The sequence below is a fragment of the Thamnophis elegans genome, chromosome 5 (assembly GCF_009769535.1).
Source record: "Thamnophis elegans isolate rThaEle1 chromosome 5, rThaEle1.pri, whole genome shotgun sequence".
Classification (NCBI taxonomy): Eukaryota; Metazoa; Chordata; class Lepidosauria; order Squamata; family Colubridae; genus Thamnophis; species Thamnophis elegans.
In genome coordinates this window covers 55,388,162-55,406,483 of record NC_045545.1, presented here as the reverse complement: position 1 = coordinate 55,406,483, position 18,322 = coordinate 55,388,162, and the positions used below count along the sequence as shown (strand labels likewise).

The following is an 18,322-nucleotide window of genomic DNA, read 5'->3' as shown; positions in this document are numbered from 1 at the left end:
AATGTAAATCACATGACCACGGGGATACTGCAACGCTCAATGTGAAAAAATGTTAATAAGTCAATTTTTTTCAGTTCTGTTGTAACTTTGGTCACTAAATGAATTGTTGTAAGTCAAGGACTATATGTTTGTATTTTATTTCCCAAAATCATCCAGATTTTATTGATGGTGACTTTTATCTGCAGGATTCAGCATTTAAAGCTATAAAAAAATAACAAGCTATAATATACCCCAGGTATTTCAGTATAGCTTGTAGATATTTTTGTGGAAATTTATTATATTTTATACAAAGGATGAACAATTAAAAAACAAAATGCAATGAGCTATAAACATGCAACTAAAGTCAAGTTTTCAATTTTACAGTTTGTTTCTTACTTCACAATTTTCTTTTCTTTGTAAACTGCCTCAAATTCCTCAACTAATGGAATGGCATACAAATGCAATAAACATTAAATGTTTATGCAGTACGATAAACTTTTTCACAAGATTTTCTTGCCAAGGTGAAAGTAAATTGTTCCTTATACGCAATATTAATGTCATAATTATTTCACGTTATGTTAAACCATGCACTTTAAAAATAAAAACAGTACATTGTAATACACTTGACATTTCTCAGTAAGAGAAATACTTTTTTCCAAGCAAACAAAAAAGGGAATAAATCCCACTTGAGGCTACTGGACATATCTCTAGAACGATATGCACAATGCTTTATGCACTCAATGTCTGCTACTGCATAGAATATTTTTATTTGAATCGCCTCAAGGATGTTCACAATCTAAAAAGCCTCAACCGTGATCATTAATACTGTTAAGACAGAAATCTTAATTTCAAATAATCTTAAATGGCTATGCAGATGTAACAATCCAACTATCTGAAATAGACAAATTAAGGTATTTTTTTGGAAATGGAATAATTTATATGTAAATGCAATAGAGCTTTCTGGGTCTGAAGTTAGTGAGCATCTATAAAATCTCCATTCTTGAGGACTCTTCACATTTTTCTACTACCGTATTTTTGGGAAAGACACACCTTTTGCTTCAAAAAAAGAGGCTGAAAACTGGGTGCGTCTTATACAATAAATACAGCAATTTTTGCCTCCCCAAACCCCACCCCCTTCACAAAAATAGCTGTGCGTAGCCTTTAGAAGGCTTCCAGAATGCTCCTGGGGACTGGGGAGGGCAAAAATGAGCAAAAAACAGGGTTTTTTTTGCCCCACAGCATTCTATACATGCCCCCCCTTTTGTTTGGGAGGTCTGCAGAATGCAAAACCTTTTTTTAAAATATTGCCTCTTCAAAATCTTGATGTGTCTCATACTCAGGTGCGTCTTATACTCCAAAAAATACCGTATGTAGTATTATTATCAGATGTTCCGGAATTGCATTGCAATCTGAATGAACTGCTGATAGAATATATAATCTAGCATTTGTGACATTAACTCGAGAGTAAACACAAAAATAAGAGGAAGCAAATTGATTTTCAGTGATTAGCTGTTCTACAAATGATTAACTACAACATAGAATGCATCCTATGTAGACAATTGAGTTTAACTGATTCATAAACATCCAATGCAAATGTCTACCATTAATAGTAATTCAATAAATTTGCACCATATAGTTATACTGTACTTCAGGTCTGAGTAGTATTGCTTTGTGCTTTGCTAAAGATCAAGTCTTCATAATCAAGATCCTGAATGGGAAAACCAAGAGGCAAGCTTATGTGCGCTAGTAAAAATAGTTTTATTTTCCAGTATCCAGATGCTGCCCATTACATTTTCCTGTACAAAATATCTGAAGCACCTATCTTTTTTGCATCTAATTGAGATTTGAAAACAGCATTTTGCTCAGTTTGTCATTTACTAAAATTAAAAGCAACTTATTTTAATACACAAGAATTTTTCTCAGAAATATTTTTATCTCCATTTGTGATCAATTAATTCAATTAAAATGTTGGAATGAAAAATTAAAACATTAAAATGAGAGTCCAAAAACTATTATCTTCATAGCTCTGGCTCACCACACATTTTTGCAAGGTGCTTGTCTGCAAGAAATTTGAAGGAGAGTTCACAAATTAATTTTGCAAACTCAGAAACCTTGTTGTTATATGTAGAAAATGCTACAAAATAATTCCTAAACAACAAAAAGCTTAAGAACTTGTGCTTTTTGACCAGCTTTCTGTAAGGAATTTACTATTAAGTGCAATTATGTTGAAACCACATTGCACTCTATTTTCTGGTTACATGGCTCCCTGCATAAACAAGTGATCTTGTGGTTTATAATGTTGCTCTAAAATCTGTTATACATCATGTAATCTCACTGAATAAAACAAATGTACACAATAAGCATCCCAATTCTAGCTGAAACAATTTGATTAAATAATTATAGCCCTTAAAATGCTTGTTTTCATTTAGGTATTTTTTTTTAACACAAGTTTCAGCCTTCAATAATCTTTTCCCCAGGCCCTACACTAATCTCTTTGTCATTCAAGGAGATAATAATAAACACAGAATATGTACCCTGGGAATATGTAATTCTCTATTAGCTGACCAGTTTTGGTAGCACAGTACATAGAGGTATATTGGCATTTGAATCAGACATTAGATTAGCTCTCAGTTTGTTTGCTACCCCAACAACTGGGGGTAATCTGGAATTTATCCCTGGGAAAGCACTTGTATAGTGAGCAATCCGTTTGCCTGAACTTTTATCCACGCTGGGAGGTTTAGGTACTCGTTTACAAATCCAAGGATGTCTTAAAGCTTGGCTAGGAGTCATCCTTGCAGAAGGATCCCAATTAAGACATTCTTTTAAGAACTCTATAAACAAAGAGTCCTCACAGCCTTTTAATGCTGTGATCCAGTCCTTGTTGCCTGGAGCACTGCGCATTTTACCCCTTCGTGATCTGCTACCATTAAGAATAACTTTCCCATCTGCTTGAGTTGTTATACTGCAATAGCGAGGATGACCTTTCGAATTGATGAAGTTTTTGGCTCGCTTGGATTGGTCTAGCAATTTCTGTGGAGGCATTCCAAGGAGCTCCATCATGCAAGCTAGCTGATCACCCTCATCCTCTCCTGGAAACAAAGGATAACCAGTCAGAAGTTCCACCAGAATACAGCCAAAACTCCACATATCTATGGGCATCCCATAGCGACTTCCCAGGATAACTTCTGGGGCTCTGTAAAACCGAGATTGTATGTAAGTATAAACTCTTTGGTGCTCAAAACAACTAGATCCAAAATCAATTACTTTGATTCCACTGCGCCCTTGCTGTTTCAGAAGAATATTTTCAGGTTTTAAGTCACAATGTATAATTTTGTTTCTGAATAGCCCATCCAGACATTGCAATATTGAGTGGGCAAATTTACGTACAAGCTGCACACTGAAGCCTTGAAACTTGTTTCTTTTGATCAGCTCATACAGATTCATGCTCAACAGCTCAAAAGTCATACATATATGATTCCGAAAGGTAAAGTTTTCTAACATGTGAATAACATTCATGCTGCCAGTTTTATCTTGCTTTTTGAGATGTTCCAAGATGCGTATTTCTTCTGCTGCTTGCCGGTGAAACCGTTTCTCATTGCGCACCATCTTTAGAGCCAAATGTTGGTGGTTTTTGTGATCAAACACTTTAGCTACTTGGCCAAAGCTGCCTTTTCCAATTATTTTAAGTACTTCATATCGGTATGCAAGATGGTCATGAGGTACATGAATGTAGCTGCCTTGTTCATCATCATATCCAGCATTGTTTGGACCACCACTAACTCCCTGTTTTTTCTTTGCATTTGGGCCCACAAAATAGATTTCAGGAAAATTAAATATTTCTTGTTGCTCATAGGCTGTTAACTGCTGTTTATATTGCTTCAGTGCTTGCTCTGCAGACTGACAACCAACTTTCTGTGCTTTTATTGAGCTGCCACTATTTTTGATGGTGCAGATACTATCAGCGCTTTTATCTTTTACTGGAGTTGGAAATGACCTTTCAGAGCCATTTATTCCAGTGGACTGCAGAGTACTGCTCCTTCTATTTCCAGAGTCTTCATATAATTGCTCAACTTTGACTTGGCTCCCAGTCAAAGGATGATCCTTCATTGTGATTGTGCTAGTAGGTACCTTTAAAGATGAAACAGAAAATCCTTAGAATCCACAAATTTAACATTTGGGAAACAGCAACAGTAATTTAACTTGTTTAAATTTAAAATGTTGTAGTAAAAATGAATGTTTACAAAAACTTGATATAGTAAAAATCTGTATTAGCATACACTAAAGTAGTTTTGCAACATCTACTCTTCAGTCAGCATAGCAACAAGTAAGGAAGGTGTAAAGCAACCAAGAACCTGCAAATTACTATTTTACTAGCTCAAAAACGGCAAATTGAAAAAAAAAGATAAATAACCAGATTATAAAACCTTTCCAAAAGAGTTAAGGCAGAATTAGTGAATAATTTGGTTACCAAAAATTCCATATTGCTCTTAAATTAGTGCATTCCCACCTCTCCTTAATTTTTTATGAAGGCATGTTTGTATATTTTGTATTCTAGAATACTAACTTAGTTTTGAGCCCTGCAAAGAGTTGTGTTCCATGCATGAAGGAACTAAATATTTTTCCTACAAAACTGCAAAACAGTCAGAAAACATTAAAAATGATTTATCTGCATTTGAAACAACTGTAACTTTGGAGATTCACTTCAGATTCTATTTCAGTATAGGCAATGTGAGCTATAAACTCCCAAGTAATGCAATGAAGCAAAATAATGTCCTATCCTAAAAACTGGTGCAGAATAGCTACCTTGCAAGTGTATTGAATGAATGAATGAGCCACTCTTACAAAATTTGATCAGGTCATTTTCATTTTGCAAAGTACCATGTTGAGCCCACAAGGCAGACTAGCATAAGTGTGACATACCTCATTGAGTTCTGCAAGGCAACTGCACGGTAATGTACTAAATTTATGAAATAGTTGTAAGAAGAACTGCTGAGACATCTTTTAGTTTAGACTTAAATTTAAAAAAAAAACCCAGTGAAACCAATATTTGCAACTAAATAGCAACTTTTATATATGCTATCTTCTTCCATTTCTATAGCAAATTTTTACTCCACCAAAACAGCAAACAACTCTTTTGAAAAACTATGTGTATACCTTTTTCAATGAAATGCCAAAACAGTTACGGCATTGGTTCAGAAAATGCAGTTTCAGGACACCAAGATCTGTATTTTACTGCTTAACTGCTATATCTGTTTGGAAAATATATATAGTGTATTTTGAGACATACAACTTTCTCAGAAGTCACAGAAAATATGATCCAGAGAATTAGCATGTTAACAGATTCTTTAGTATCTATGGCTGAATTGAGCAGAAAGAAAGAAGAATGCTATAAAATTTTGAATAAGATGGCCCCTTGCGGGATATTAATCCAATCCAATCAGCAATTCGTTAGTAATTCAGAGCAACTGGGTTTCAAAGACCTCTATTTTCAGAAACATTTGATCTCCTAAAGGACAAAGAATTCTGCACTCAATTTTTGCATTTTGCAGACAAAGTTAGAGAAAAAAATAGAATAGCAATACAGAGTTCAAACAGGAAATGAATCTGAACTTTAATTTTGTCCCACATGCAATACTTAGATAAAATATAAGCTAGGAAAAAAATGAAGATAAACATCAGCAATATGTTTACATTTACATTACCAATATATTTATATTTACCTTGAAGTAATAAAGAATAATGAAAAAGGAACCGGCAGTGAAAGAAGATATTCTGTAACTGATTAAATATAAAATGAAAGCAAAATAGCTAGAAATTAACTCACACACGGATAACTTTAAGGCTGCAGGCACATGAGGCAGTAGGATGCCTTAGACTAAACTATTTTAGAAATAAAACGAGAAGCATTTCTCATATCTGTTCTTTGGATAGTGGAAAATTCAGCCTCTAAAGCTATGCTCCATTGAAACTGTATGCAATAGCTTATCTTTAATAAAAAGCAAGTTTCTTGTTTTCATATGCCAGACAAAAAGATAGCCAATTGCCAGAAAAAATATTTGCTTAGTGTCTTAGAAATTCAAAAGACGTGACAAGAAAATGACAGGTAATTAGTTCTCCAATGGCTATGGAATGCAGGAAGGAAGGCAGGTGCCACAAGAAGTGCTCTGGAGTGGAGGTGAGCAACTTGAAACCTCTTGCCAGCTTCCCCACTGACTTTGCTTGTGCAAAGCCAGCAAAGGAGGTCCCAAATGGTAATCATGGAACTGTGGTACATTGCAACTGTCATAATAGCAAGTCAGTTGTCAAGTGCTCAAATCACAATCACATGACTCTGGGGACATTGTGATGGCTGCAACTTTGAGGACTGGTTGTAAGTCATTCTTGTTCAGCGCTGTTGTAATTCTGAATAGATGTTGAATGACTGGTTATAGCCTAAGGACAACATGTACAAACCCTTAGGACATGTCTATGAGCTTTTCATATTGCCTATCTATAGAGAAAACAAGTCCATGTATATGGTATATGATAATCTCTCAGTGATGTTTTCTTTCTATGATACACATATTATGCACAAAACAACTTCAATGCCCTTCACTATGTAAGTCAATATAAGAAATCAGAATTATAAAGCCTGATGCATGCAGGTTCAGGTCTCTTTATATCATCATATATCAATACTACTATGATTACCTTATTACAGTTTGTCAATACTGCAATAATTACTCTATGTAATTAATCTAAGTCTAAGGGCTTCAACTGACTTGATCCAATTTATAAAATTTGACCCACTGTATTTGCTTTTGAATCTCTGCCAAATTCAAATATTGTTTTCCACTTCTTAGCTATAGTCTTCTGAAAAGCAATTATGGCACACGTGAAAGGATACTAGATCAACCTTTTCTTTCAATGATCAGTTATGCAACTAAGTTTTGATTTTGCTTGAATATTTTTGTTGCTTCAAAGTATGTGTAGAGTATCTGTTAAGGCTGTCACAACTGGACATAATTGCTGTAATCTAACTAGTCCTCTCTAACAAGCTGACAAGATACATGACTTTGATTAAGACATACATCATTTCTACAAAAACAATCCAAGTGACAGAAGGCATACTGTTTCCAAAAGAAATATTAGGAAATTTCATTTTGTATTTTAAAAAACCAAAACCAGTAAATTTCAGTCCTATAATTAAATATTTAGTTAATTGACTGTAACACTAAGAATATTAACTATGGAATGAACATAGATACATTCAAGAAGATATGTAACTATAATGTAAACCAGTGGTGGGTTGCGGATTCCGTTCCAACCAGTACGGTTGGAATGGACTTGCTGGTGTCCACGGGGATGTGCGCAGTGCGTGTGTGCGTCCTGGTGCTTGTGAGCCTCTGCGATGTTCCAGCTGCTCAGCGGAGTGTCACGCAGACACTGTATGTGCTGTGCGTGTGCGCGGAAACGCTGAAGACGTAAAAAGACAGCAAGAAATGAGAGCGGGTGGGTTGGCCCTCCAGAGCATCGTATCAGAATGGTATCCAGTGCTTCGGGCTGGCTTTGGTACGCCCGTACCCGGGCGTACTGCCTGCAACCCACCACTGATGTAAACCTTTCTTTTCAGTAGAGATGCTCTCCAGTTCTTACTTTTTCTGCAAGGAAATATTTACTGACATGTTTCTAATCTAGTTCACCATAAAAAATTACTATAATATTCAAAATGCAACTCAAATTTTTACACCACTAAGAAAAAAGGCTATTCTTGCCACTTACATCCTCATATTGAGTAAATACAGTGATTAAAATAATCATACAGGCATTTACTTAATATCTTGATGTTTACCAACAGGAAAACATTTATCCTATAAATGTTGAAAAAAATGGAAGCCAGATCCCTTTCTCTTTGTCAGTTGAGTGTACAAGCCATAAAGAGGCAAGGAGTATATAGCTTTAGATTAATGATCTGGTAGAATGAGAACAAGAATTGTGACATCTCTTAATTCAGATCACTTGATCAATTATGTTATTCTCTTATCTATATATGCCTGTTGTTGTCATCAGTCCATTTCCATTATGAAGAACACTAACGTTATGCGGGGGGGGGGGGGGACACACTAAGGAAAGCAGAACAAAAGGTGGATGAGTTCCAGAAAATCTATTTGCAAGGCTATATAGTATTTAATATTTATGAAAAATAAGACATCTCCACAACTATATTATTGTAAGCTTTGCCATGTTGTTATTAAGTGGTCCTCATTTAGGGACAATGGTTGTTATGTGAAGCAGTTGCTAAGTGAAACCATGACTGTTATAATCTTATTTCAGCTTTCCTTTGCTTTACAGACCTACAAAGGTCAAAGTTACTTTTTAATCATCATTAACGGCAAATGGTTACTCTGATGCAATTGTTAAATGAGAATTACCTGTAACATTCTTAATCATCCTGAGTGGTTGGAAAAGACAGCACAGACACAATATTTAACTACAGCCTTCTGCTGATATAGATGTACTTAAGGTTATGCAGTGTTTCAGGCTGTATTTGGAAGAAGTTCCTTAATGTACAAGAATGAATGTAGCACGTGTGTGCAGCTTGTTAAAAGCACCCATGAGATTCTGTAAACAAATGTAGCTACACATAGATGTCACATTTGCACAATAAAGCAGCTGTTTTGAATCAAATCAGAAGTACTGCATAAGCTTAGTATTAGTATTCTGGTTTGTTAAAGCATCTAGATTGTGTTGTCCCAGCAGTAAGAAAATTCAAGAAGCAGGAAAATTACTTACATTAGATCTCCCTAGTGAAGGAAAACCAGAAGGGGTGCATTCTTCATTTGTAGGTTCTGGATATCTAATCTGATCTATTCTCATATAAGAGTCATACAAGCCATCTCCAAACCTGGCTGGAAATAACAAAATGTTCAGTAAAAATGAACACAAATTCTTACAAGCATCATTTTAAATTATAGTAATATTCCTAAACTCTTATTGGAATCCTCCAACAAATCCCAAGGTCCAGATGATGTGGCTGCAGATAATTAGAAGGAGCAGCATTTGATACCCCTCTTTTTTCATTAAAAAGGAAAAAAAATATAATAGGCATTGAGTATGTAAAATTCTTTTTGTTTTTTTGTGTAATAACAAGGAACAGGAATTAGTATGTAGCATATTTTCACTTTTGCCTAATCTGTCCTGCTACACTCACTTTTGGGAGGTACCATATTCAAGACTGCCTTAGAAGCCAGCAACAGAAACCTGTCCAATATTGATTCTTTTCTGTCTTGCAAACAGAAAACCAACAACTCTTGTAGACTATTGCAATTTCCCAAGTAATATAAGATCCCACCATTAAACTGCACAGAATACCACAACCACTATTTATGAGCACTTAGAATCATGAATTAAAGTTATCAATTAAAAAAAAATCATCTCAGCAATATCCACCAAAGAAAAAATGTAGGTGATAAAATGTTGCATCTATGATTTGAAATTGGATTTCTTTGAAAGTAAAGTAAGTTGCAATTGTCCTCAGCAATCATGAATCAGTATCTGTAGACTCATTAGGAAGAATTACAGCTTCGAAAATAGTTTGAAACTCAAGACATTTAATACCAACCCCCTAAAACAATAAACTTACTGAAACTTAATATAGTAAGTATATGCATCACATATTATTTATCCAGTTATAATTCTGCATAGGCTTGCCTAGAAATAACTCTTCTAGAAAGTAGTCATACCATACTTATGGCTTGATGGGCTTTTATTTTCCCTGGAATAAAAGTAGTTTGCCTTCAACATTAGCCAACTGGGAACATGAAGGATATTCCCTTGGCCACATTTATGACCTGCCTAAATTCATTTAGTTGGACACTGTTAGACAAAGAACACTGAACCAGAGGGCAAAGTTCTTAAGTTCCCATCATTTGCTTCAATGTAATAATGTATTGAAGAGTTATGAATATTATTTTGCCTTGTTCTGATCTATTGAGTAATGCTCAACAAGTAATGCTCCAACCAATTTCACTTCTTTACAAATACTTCTGTTTGTAGTGCAAAACAGAATCGGATAGAAATTAACAAATGATGTGTTTTGTTTCTGGAATTGCTGTTTTTTAAAAAGTTCTATTAAGTATTCCAAAATTTTAAAACTGCCTCTAACATGAAAAAGGAAGAGTTCCTGAGCTTCCTCTTGCTTAAGCACAGATGATTTGTTTTTTTAAAAAATTGGGATTACAAACAAGCAAATAAACATTTATGGTAATTACTGCTGACTGGAAGGAATGCTCCTTGCCTTCCAGTTAACAGTTTAAAAAAAGCACACGAAGCAGGGGCCAGCTAAGTTATTACCAAAGGAAAAATCTTTAAAAATTTCCTTATGCATAATTTGGCAGGGAGTTGAAATAATCTGGCCTGCTTCTCGAAGTCACAGCGTACACCGAATATTTCTTGTAACTAAGACTATTTTGGCTCCAACAGTTACTGTACTTCACCTCTACCGTTACACGCGGGAAGCGTAAAAAAAAAATCAAGTGTTACAACATCCCACAACAATAAAACCCAACGTTTTTATTTACGAAAAGAGCACCAACTCCTCCCAATTGAGGCTCACTTGTCCGTTACCGTTGGACGGCGGCTATTCGGATTGGAGGGGTTTTTCGGGGGGAGGGGGGAAGTATTGTTCATGTGATAGTTTCCCATCGGTCTCTCGGGGAAATGATGCTATTAACGTTTCTCGAGCCCTCTCTGGTCTACATTTTTGCCCATTATCCCCAATTCAAAATATACAGTACAGGCGCCGGGCTATGCTCCAAGTCCCATGCGCCATCCTCCCGCCACGAATCCGGCAACCGGCCGTTTCTTCTCGTTCCGATCGTCCCTTTTCCCCACGTGGCCCCGCCGCCTCCTGCAAAAGTTCCAGCCCTTCCTGCGAAGGACACATGGGGGACGCAGCCCTGGCTCCTCTTCCTCCCACCAAGGGGCAGGGTGACCCCCATCCTCAATCCCTACACCCGATCCCTCAAAACCGCTTCCCGTTTCCAGACGATCATGTGTGCCTGGGGTGAGCAGGTTGGCGAAGGATGGGCAGGAAAAGGCTTGGTTGTAAAGGGAACAAGGGTTCCGTGGTGCTCTCTGAGCTTGATTGCTTTCTTGCAGGCGTTTCGCTGCTGTTTCATTACCCAGGGAGGAAACAGCCCAGCAGGTCGCAGGGGACGACAACACTCTTCCTTTTACAAAAGCCTCCTCCTCCGCGGCGCCAGCGATCTCCCACCAACACACCCGCCACACAAAATACACTCCCTGTTAAAAAAAAAAAAAAAAAAGGCCTCGCCTCTGCAAAGACACGCAAACGGCTGAGTGCCTGGAAAGCAGGAAGCCAGACAGCCCCAAGGCCCAGCCACAAAAAGCCCGAAGGAGGGAAGAATCCACGCCCGCAAGGAGAAGATCCGAGGAGCCCCTTAAGCTTCCCCCCCCCACCCCCAGTACCTGCCGAGAGGGGACCTTCCGACTTCCTGCTCAGCAGCATCATAACGAGCAGGATACCGGGGGAAAAGACCGCGGGCCGTACGCCCCATCACCGTGTCCAGGCCTGCCCGGTCCCCAGATCTCCCCCGCCTTCGAAGCCTGCCGCTCGCTCTAGTATCGGAGGTTGTAGTCGAGCAGGCAGGGACGTGGTAGTGCTCAAAGCGCGGTTGCTAAGGGAACGTCTGCTTGGGTCGTTCTGCGCTTGCGCGATGGGGGAGGGGCTGAAGCGAAGGAGAAGAACTCCCCCCTCCCGTTCAAGCGTTTCTTCAGCGACCGAAGAATAAAACGTGCTTGAGCCCAGCGACTTCATACCGCGCGCGGGTGTACAAAGCGTAGGGGATCCGTATTTATTTTGCCTAAAGACAGGAGACCTTCCTATCTTCTTAAACAGAATACTTTATAAACTGGTAGTTCGGTTACTCGAGAGAAAGCCCGTCGAAATAAATTACTATTCGCTTCATAAAAACTACGGACGTGTATGTGAGCTGTGCTTTCGAGGACTTGATGTACTTCATCTGTTGCAAATTGGCAGATATATATGATTCCACAAAATTCTTGCTTTTGCTGGAACAGCCAAATCCTGCTACTGCACTCTGGAAAAAATATCATATAAACCTAGATGCTAATGATTTTAAAGCATTGCTTTTGTATAAGGAAATGCTTGAGAAAGTGAGGGTGGAGGGACATTGAAAAACATCTCACAAGAAAATGGGATGGAATGGAATGGATTGAGAAACAGTAGCAACTTCCATTAAGCCTTTCTCACCATTTTTCCAACTTGCCTTTTTCAGCAATTGCTCATCCATTCTTTCCCTTAAAACAGGAATGAACAACTTAGGTTGAATTCTACTTCCCGTTTGCCCTCTCCAATGTGATCAAAAATATTGTACTTCATGATAGTAGTTGTAGTTCAGTAATCCCTGGGATTGCTGCTTTAAAAGACCTGGGATGGTGAAATGTTTCTGTTCTGATGAACATCATCTCCAAAAGGCTGAAAAATTACAAGAAACCAAGGCAGTATCTCCAAACTGTCTTCAGTTTTCCTTTGATGCTCAATTTTATTTAGTACCTTGTTTGTATCTTTGCCCTGTTTGATGGCCAGCAAATATGACACTTATGAGAATATATATGAGAATATGACATATGATATATAACGAAACGGTCAGAAACCAACCCACAAGCTAGGACAATGAATTTTCACCTTCAATGTCTCAAAGGTGCTTTTTCAGGTGCTGAAAAAGCACCTTTGGGACAATCATGACCTGGATGACTGAGAATCTGTACAGACTTCACCCTCAATATGATATATTCTGGAATATACAGACATGTTAATATAATCATCTGGTATAATTTTGGTTTGATAACACTTATTTTTGGTGGAATGTTGAAAGAATTATGAAATTATTTGTGATTATTTTTAATTGGTGTGAAGAATCATTGTCATTTTTTGGGGGGGATACTAAATACTAACCTTGAAAGTATAGTGTTTCATATAGATTATAAAATCCATTTCTATTTACTTTTTTGTCTGCAATGAAGGAAAAACCTAACCATTAAATTTCTCAGAGCTTCCTTGAGTATCAGGATTCTTCCTCTTGGAAAACTTCCAATGGAATATTTTAAAAAAATATTATCCTATATATAGGTTTTTAAAATAGTTTGTGCTAAAGTTCCTTCTTAATTTAGGGTGGTCTTGATCTCAACTGAGCCACTGTATATTTTGTTTACAGTAAAAAGGGGTTACACATATGATGTGCATTAAATGTAGTTTTTAAAATCATTCCAAGAACATTGGGATGAATTGGCTCAAGAACATATTCAATCTAGCCCCTAAAGTCATTAAACTTATCCACTATCAGTCTAATCCTCTGTCTCCCTGAAATTAAGCTGAATTGAGTTTAATGGGATTCACATCCAAAATAATTTTTACAAGGCTGCAGCTCTAAATTATGTTTAGAATAATTTTAACTCTGAAAAGATAGTTCTTGTGACATAAGGGAGTCTGTGTGTATTGTGTGTGAATATATAATGCTTGACCTAAGTTAGGTTATGCCTTTTTAAGCACCATCCCTACAGCCAAAATTGGCAGCCAAGTACATCTGGTGGTTCATTTTTTTCACTTATTTGTTAAAAATGTAGCCCTTAAATGTGTTAAACTTCTAATAAATTAAACACACTGGCTTTTAAATGCCAAACCATTCTGACCCTCTCCCATTGATAATAATCTCTTGCAACACAAAGAGACCAAAAACTTGAAGAAAAGAAATTTAGTCCTTGGCTCTCAAATCCTTGTTCTGGGCCTAAGATAGAGAGCCTGGGATGTGTTGGTTTATTTCTCGATGATTTACAGTAAATTAGCAAGGAGATTTAGCACCAAATTCATTAATAATAAAAATATCAAAATAACAATTTTCCTTTCAAAATGAGAATATTGAACATAGAACATTTCAGGAAAATTTAGCAGTCAGATTTTAAATTTGTCCTTTAAATTGAGGCAAAGAGGCAGTCTGTTTCCTTAATATGAGTAATGCACGTATGCACATGGCAAACTATTGTTTTGTATCTAAACAAAGAGCCTTGGCCCCTTCTGTCTACCCATTTCCACATCTAGACTCTACTGATTAACAGGCTATAAATAGCAATTCGGTTATTTCTCTGTCAGTAAAACTATATATAGTCTTATATAGGAAGCAAGATTTTAATGCTCCAGACACCTTCTCAACAAAAAGAATTCTCACTTGTGATACTTATTTATAATAAAAGCTTAAACCTCTAGGAAATACTATTTATTTAGGGTGTTTCTATATTAAACTTTTATACAGTTGTCTTTTTCATTAGGAAATTGGTTGTGCCTCAAGGGCAGATTAACAGTTGTGTTCTTTAGAGCCACCTGGTGCTATTAACAAGTATCACAAAATGTATATGCTATTTTACAAAATATTTTTTTAAAAGGATCCTCATTCTGCAGATAATTAATTATGGAATTTCTTGAAGCAGTGTTATTATTGAATTCTAGTACTTTTTATATTTTTATCATCTCATAAGAAACAATACTGGACATATCAGTGTTATAGGATGATTCACTGACATTACAATATGTGAGTCATGTTCAAGTGTTTTTGTCTTAATTATTTTCATATTTTCTCATTGAGAATGTAATTGTGATGTGCTTTTTAACACTTTTAACCATAGGCTAAATAAATAAATAAATCTTTCTTCAGCTTGGACTGTTTCACCTATATGTCTAATACTGTATCCATTTTCTTTGCTTCTATGGTGGGAAGTTTAATTGCATTCAAATGCATATTGTAGAAAAGATTGCTGGTTGGAAAATCTTTGCTGCTGAATGAATATTTAAGTATCTCCTAAGTGCCATAGAATTACTCCAAATGTAATGAACCGTGACTTCCAAAGTGTACTTCTTACTTTGCAGTGATAATAAGTTTTTTTTTTTAAAAACCAGAACTATTATGACACCCTGCAGGGAATTACAAGGTTGTGAAAGTGATTATTCTCTATTCCCTTTCTAGAACTAAAATCATTATGGTTTTTGGAAGATTTTTTTTCTTGGAGGTATGCTTTTAGTATAAAGTGAGCTTCTTAAATAATGTGAATTCCTCAGTAATTATTTTAGTTCATCTCTTTTTAAATGTTTTGCTTGATTCAGGAACCAGAACACAAAGATTATTTATTATTATTAATTTATTTTCCTGATAAATATAAACACTAACGTAACTTTCTTTAGAAAAAGCAATAGTTAAAACATATACAAAATAAGGGGGCATGCATACATACATACATTATGGAGTGAGACAGTTTATAAATCTTATAAGTGAAATAAAATTCAAGGTGCTGGTTATGCCCTTTAAAGTCTTACGTGGCATGGAATGGAGTCCACCTATGGACTCATCTTTGCCCATTACATCAGCCCATCCCACCCAGTCAGGCAGGGAAGGTATGTTGCAGATGCCATCAATTAAAGAATTCTGACTATTGGTGTCCAAGAAGAGAAAGGGTGACCCCACCCTTCCCCCCCCCCCCCCAACCATTCAATCATGTCCAATTCTCAGAGACTGTCTGGATAAGTCCCTGCAGTTTTCTTGACAAGGCTTTTCAGAAATGATTTGCCATTCACTCCTTCCTAGACTGAGAAAAAGTGACTGGCCCAAAATCACCCAGCTCATTTCATGATCAAGAGGGGATTAGAACTCCCAATCTCCTGATTTCTAGCCTGAGCCATGACTCCAAACTGATTCTCACATGTGTTCTCTTATAAAGCTGTTAGTCCAAAACATCACAAATCTTTCTAATGATTGAGAAATACATTGTTTTATCTCCACAGTACATTCTTTGAAAATTAGCATATTTATTTCAATTACTATGTCATTCTAATTCCAAGCAAAACCCAATTACAAAGATGGATTCAAATTGAAACTAATTAAATTATCTTCATTATAATGTGGTCAGGATTGCATTAATAATGATTCATCTGGGCAGCATGCTATAGATAATGATCTAATAAGACCTGGCAGTCCTAAATTAATACTGAATTTTAGAATCAGCCACACAGTCCTGTTCTTTCCTCTCATCCTTTGAAATGTGTTTGATGAGTACAAGAGATACAGCCAATAACATTTTGAAGGCAACAGATAACAAAGCTATCAGAAACTTTATTGGGATAATCAAAGAAATTATCTTTTTCCACTTTTGAAGATGGATTCTCTAATATCTGATATCTTTTATTATGGTTAGTACTGTTTTATCTTGCTTTAATGTGGTTACTAATGTGGTTAGAGTCCCTATGGGAGTGGGCGGCATACAAATTCTAATAAACTTGAAACTTACTGTTTCCATTATGTAAAGATGGTTGGAAAGGTATAACATGCAACTTAAGTAAATGCTAATCAAACGTTTATGCTAAGTGCAGATGGTTCAGTATATTTGCAGGACAGCACTGTGCTTTCTATGTGCATATGCGTGTATGCACACACTCAGTTAGTCTAGCCGCCTGAAAATTAGTTGGACTAGTCTTTGCAGTTTTTTTGGAAAGGTTTTCAGAAATCTTCATTTTGCCATCATCCTCTTTTTAGGACTGAGACAGAATGAGTGGCCCAAAGCCACTCAGCTGGTTTTGCAACAAAATTAGGATTAGAACCTTAGGGTCCCTCCAATTTGTTAAGTCCCTATCTTTTATATGCTATTTTTATTTCAAATGTATTTTGTACTACTATCCAAAGACTTAGATTTTTGAGGTTCATAGGATGTGGAAATTGCCATTATAATGCTGCCATTGGATGCTTAGATAGATGCTTCATATCTCATTGCACTTTAGAGTGTTTCAAACATCCTAGGACTGCCTGGAGAAATTAAAAATCAATACCCCTGTTATCGCTAGTTTATAAGTAATTTTTTTTTCAGGAAATGCTTTCCTTTTGCTAATGAGATGACAAATTTAATTAATTAATTTCTAGCACTGTTATCAAATAGTATGTGGTGACATGCCTGCATAATTTGATTGTTTCCTGATTGCTTATTTGTACCCTATGACTATCATTAAATGTTGTACCTTATGATTCTTGACAAATGTGTCTTGTCTTTTTATGTACACTAAGAGCATATGCACCAAAGACAAATTCTTTGTGTGTCCAATCACATTTGGCCAATAAAGAATTCTATTCTATTCTATCTATAACACTTTGAACAAGCCTCCAAAATAACAACTAATCCTCTAAAGATTAATTAGGTTCACTCAGTCCACTCGGAATATTTAGTTTAGTTTGTAAATTAGGGTAAACAAATTTAGAATTATATATGGGCTGTCATTGTATCTTGTGACAAACACAGTTGAAATAATTAGCTTAGGATAATCTTATCTATTTATAGGACTGCTCAATCAAAAAGAAACTTCAAGGCAGTCATGCATGAACTCATGTGTGAATATGCTGCCCAGTGCCAGCTCTCAGCGATTCTGGGCAGCATATTAATAAAATATTATCAACTAGTAGTGCTATTTGGACAGTTGGGTCAACACATTTCATTGATATTCTGGAGATCTAAACTTCTGATGATGTACATTGTACATAGATACAAATAATGTTTGGTCTGTAAGCCAGTTTGGTCTAATAGTTTCTAGAAAGCGGGAGATCATGAATCTTGGTCCTGCCTTAGCCATAAAAGCCACCTGGGTCACTTTGGGACAGTCACTCTCTTTCGACCTAATCCATCTCACAGTGTTGCTGTTGTGAGGAAAATAGGAGGAAGAGGAATGAGTATTGTGTGTGTTTACCATCTTGAGTTGTTTATAAAAATAATAAAAGCAGGATATAAATAAATGTGTATTATATATATTATAATCTATAGCATCTAATACATTATTGTTATATTATTATACATTATGGTATATTGGTTATAATAAATATTGTATAATGTAATAATAATATATTATTATTTATTGCAATATAATAAATATATTGTATTCTTTTTCTCTTCATAACAATGTGAAGTCACAGCATAGATAGATAGATAGATAGATAGATAGATAGAGATAGATAGATAGATAGAGCTATACACATATATATGCACATATACACACATATAATAAATAAATAAAATATAATAAATATAATAAGTATAGTATAGTATTATTAGTATAATATGTGTTCTCAGATTCTCACTGAAGTAGAGTTTAATCCTCCTTAGTTGCTCCAACCAGTTCATGACATAAGTTTCTCCTACCAATTTCAGCAGAATTAAACGGCAGCGCTTTCGGAGACTCGTCTCTACTCCTACTCCATTGAAACAGCGTAGCCGAAAGCTAAGCAAATCGGACCCTGCC

The 18,322-nt window shown here is 36.1% G+C and overlaps 1 protein-coding gene across 3 annotated transcripts; it reads right to left on the bottom strand.

Annotated features, from left to right (window-relative positions):
* Positions 1-1,139: 1,139 nt before the first annotated feature.
* DYRK3 (dual specificity tyrosine phosphorylation regulated kinase 3) lies at positions 1,140-18,281 on the bottom strand. 3 transcript variants are annotated; one of them, XM_032218936.1, is made up of 3 exons: positions 18,223-18,281; positions 8,752-8,867; positions 1,140-4,107 (listed from the first exon to the last, which is right to left on the bottom strand). In XM_032218936.1, the coding sequence occupies exons 2-3, from the start codon at positions 8,833-8,835 to the stop codon at positions 2,536-2,538; spliced, it is 1,656 nt and encodes a 551-aa protein (XP_032074827.1). In that variant the 5' UTR covers positions 8,836-8,867; positions 18,223-18,281; the 3' UTR covers positions 1,140-2,535. The 3 variants fall into 3 exon arrangements, with proteins under 3 accessions (XP_032074827.1, XP_032074826.1, XP_032074825.1); XM_032218935.1 differs by lacking the exon at positions 18,223-18,281 and adding an exon at positions 11,449-11,667; XM_032218934.1 differs by lacking the exon at positions 18,223-18,281 and adding an exon at positions 11,449-11,667 and having other exon boundaries at positions 8,752-8,863.
* Between the last annotated feature and the right edge of the window lie 41 nt (positions 18,282-18,322).

Bases quoted from the DNA above. Each gene is read 5' to 3' on its own strand.
- DYRK3 (XM_032218934.1), bottom strand. From the start codon at position 11,537: ATGGGGCGTACGGCCCGCGGTCTTTTCCCCCGGTATCCTGCTCGTTAT. The intron at 8,864-11,448 runs GTACTGGGGGTG...ATTTCCAGCCAG, and splicing joins GGAAGGTCCCCTCTCGGCAG to GTTTGGAGATGGCTTGTATG. The intron at 4,108-8,751 runs GTAAGTAATTTT...TCATCTTTAAAG, and splicing joins CTTCACTAGGGAGATCTAAT to GTACCTACTAGCACAATCAC.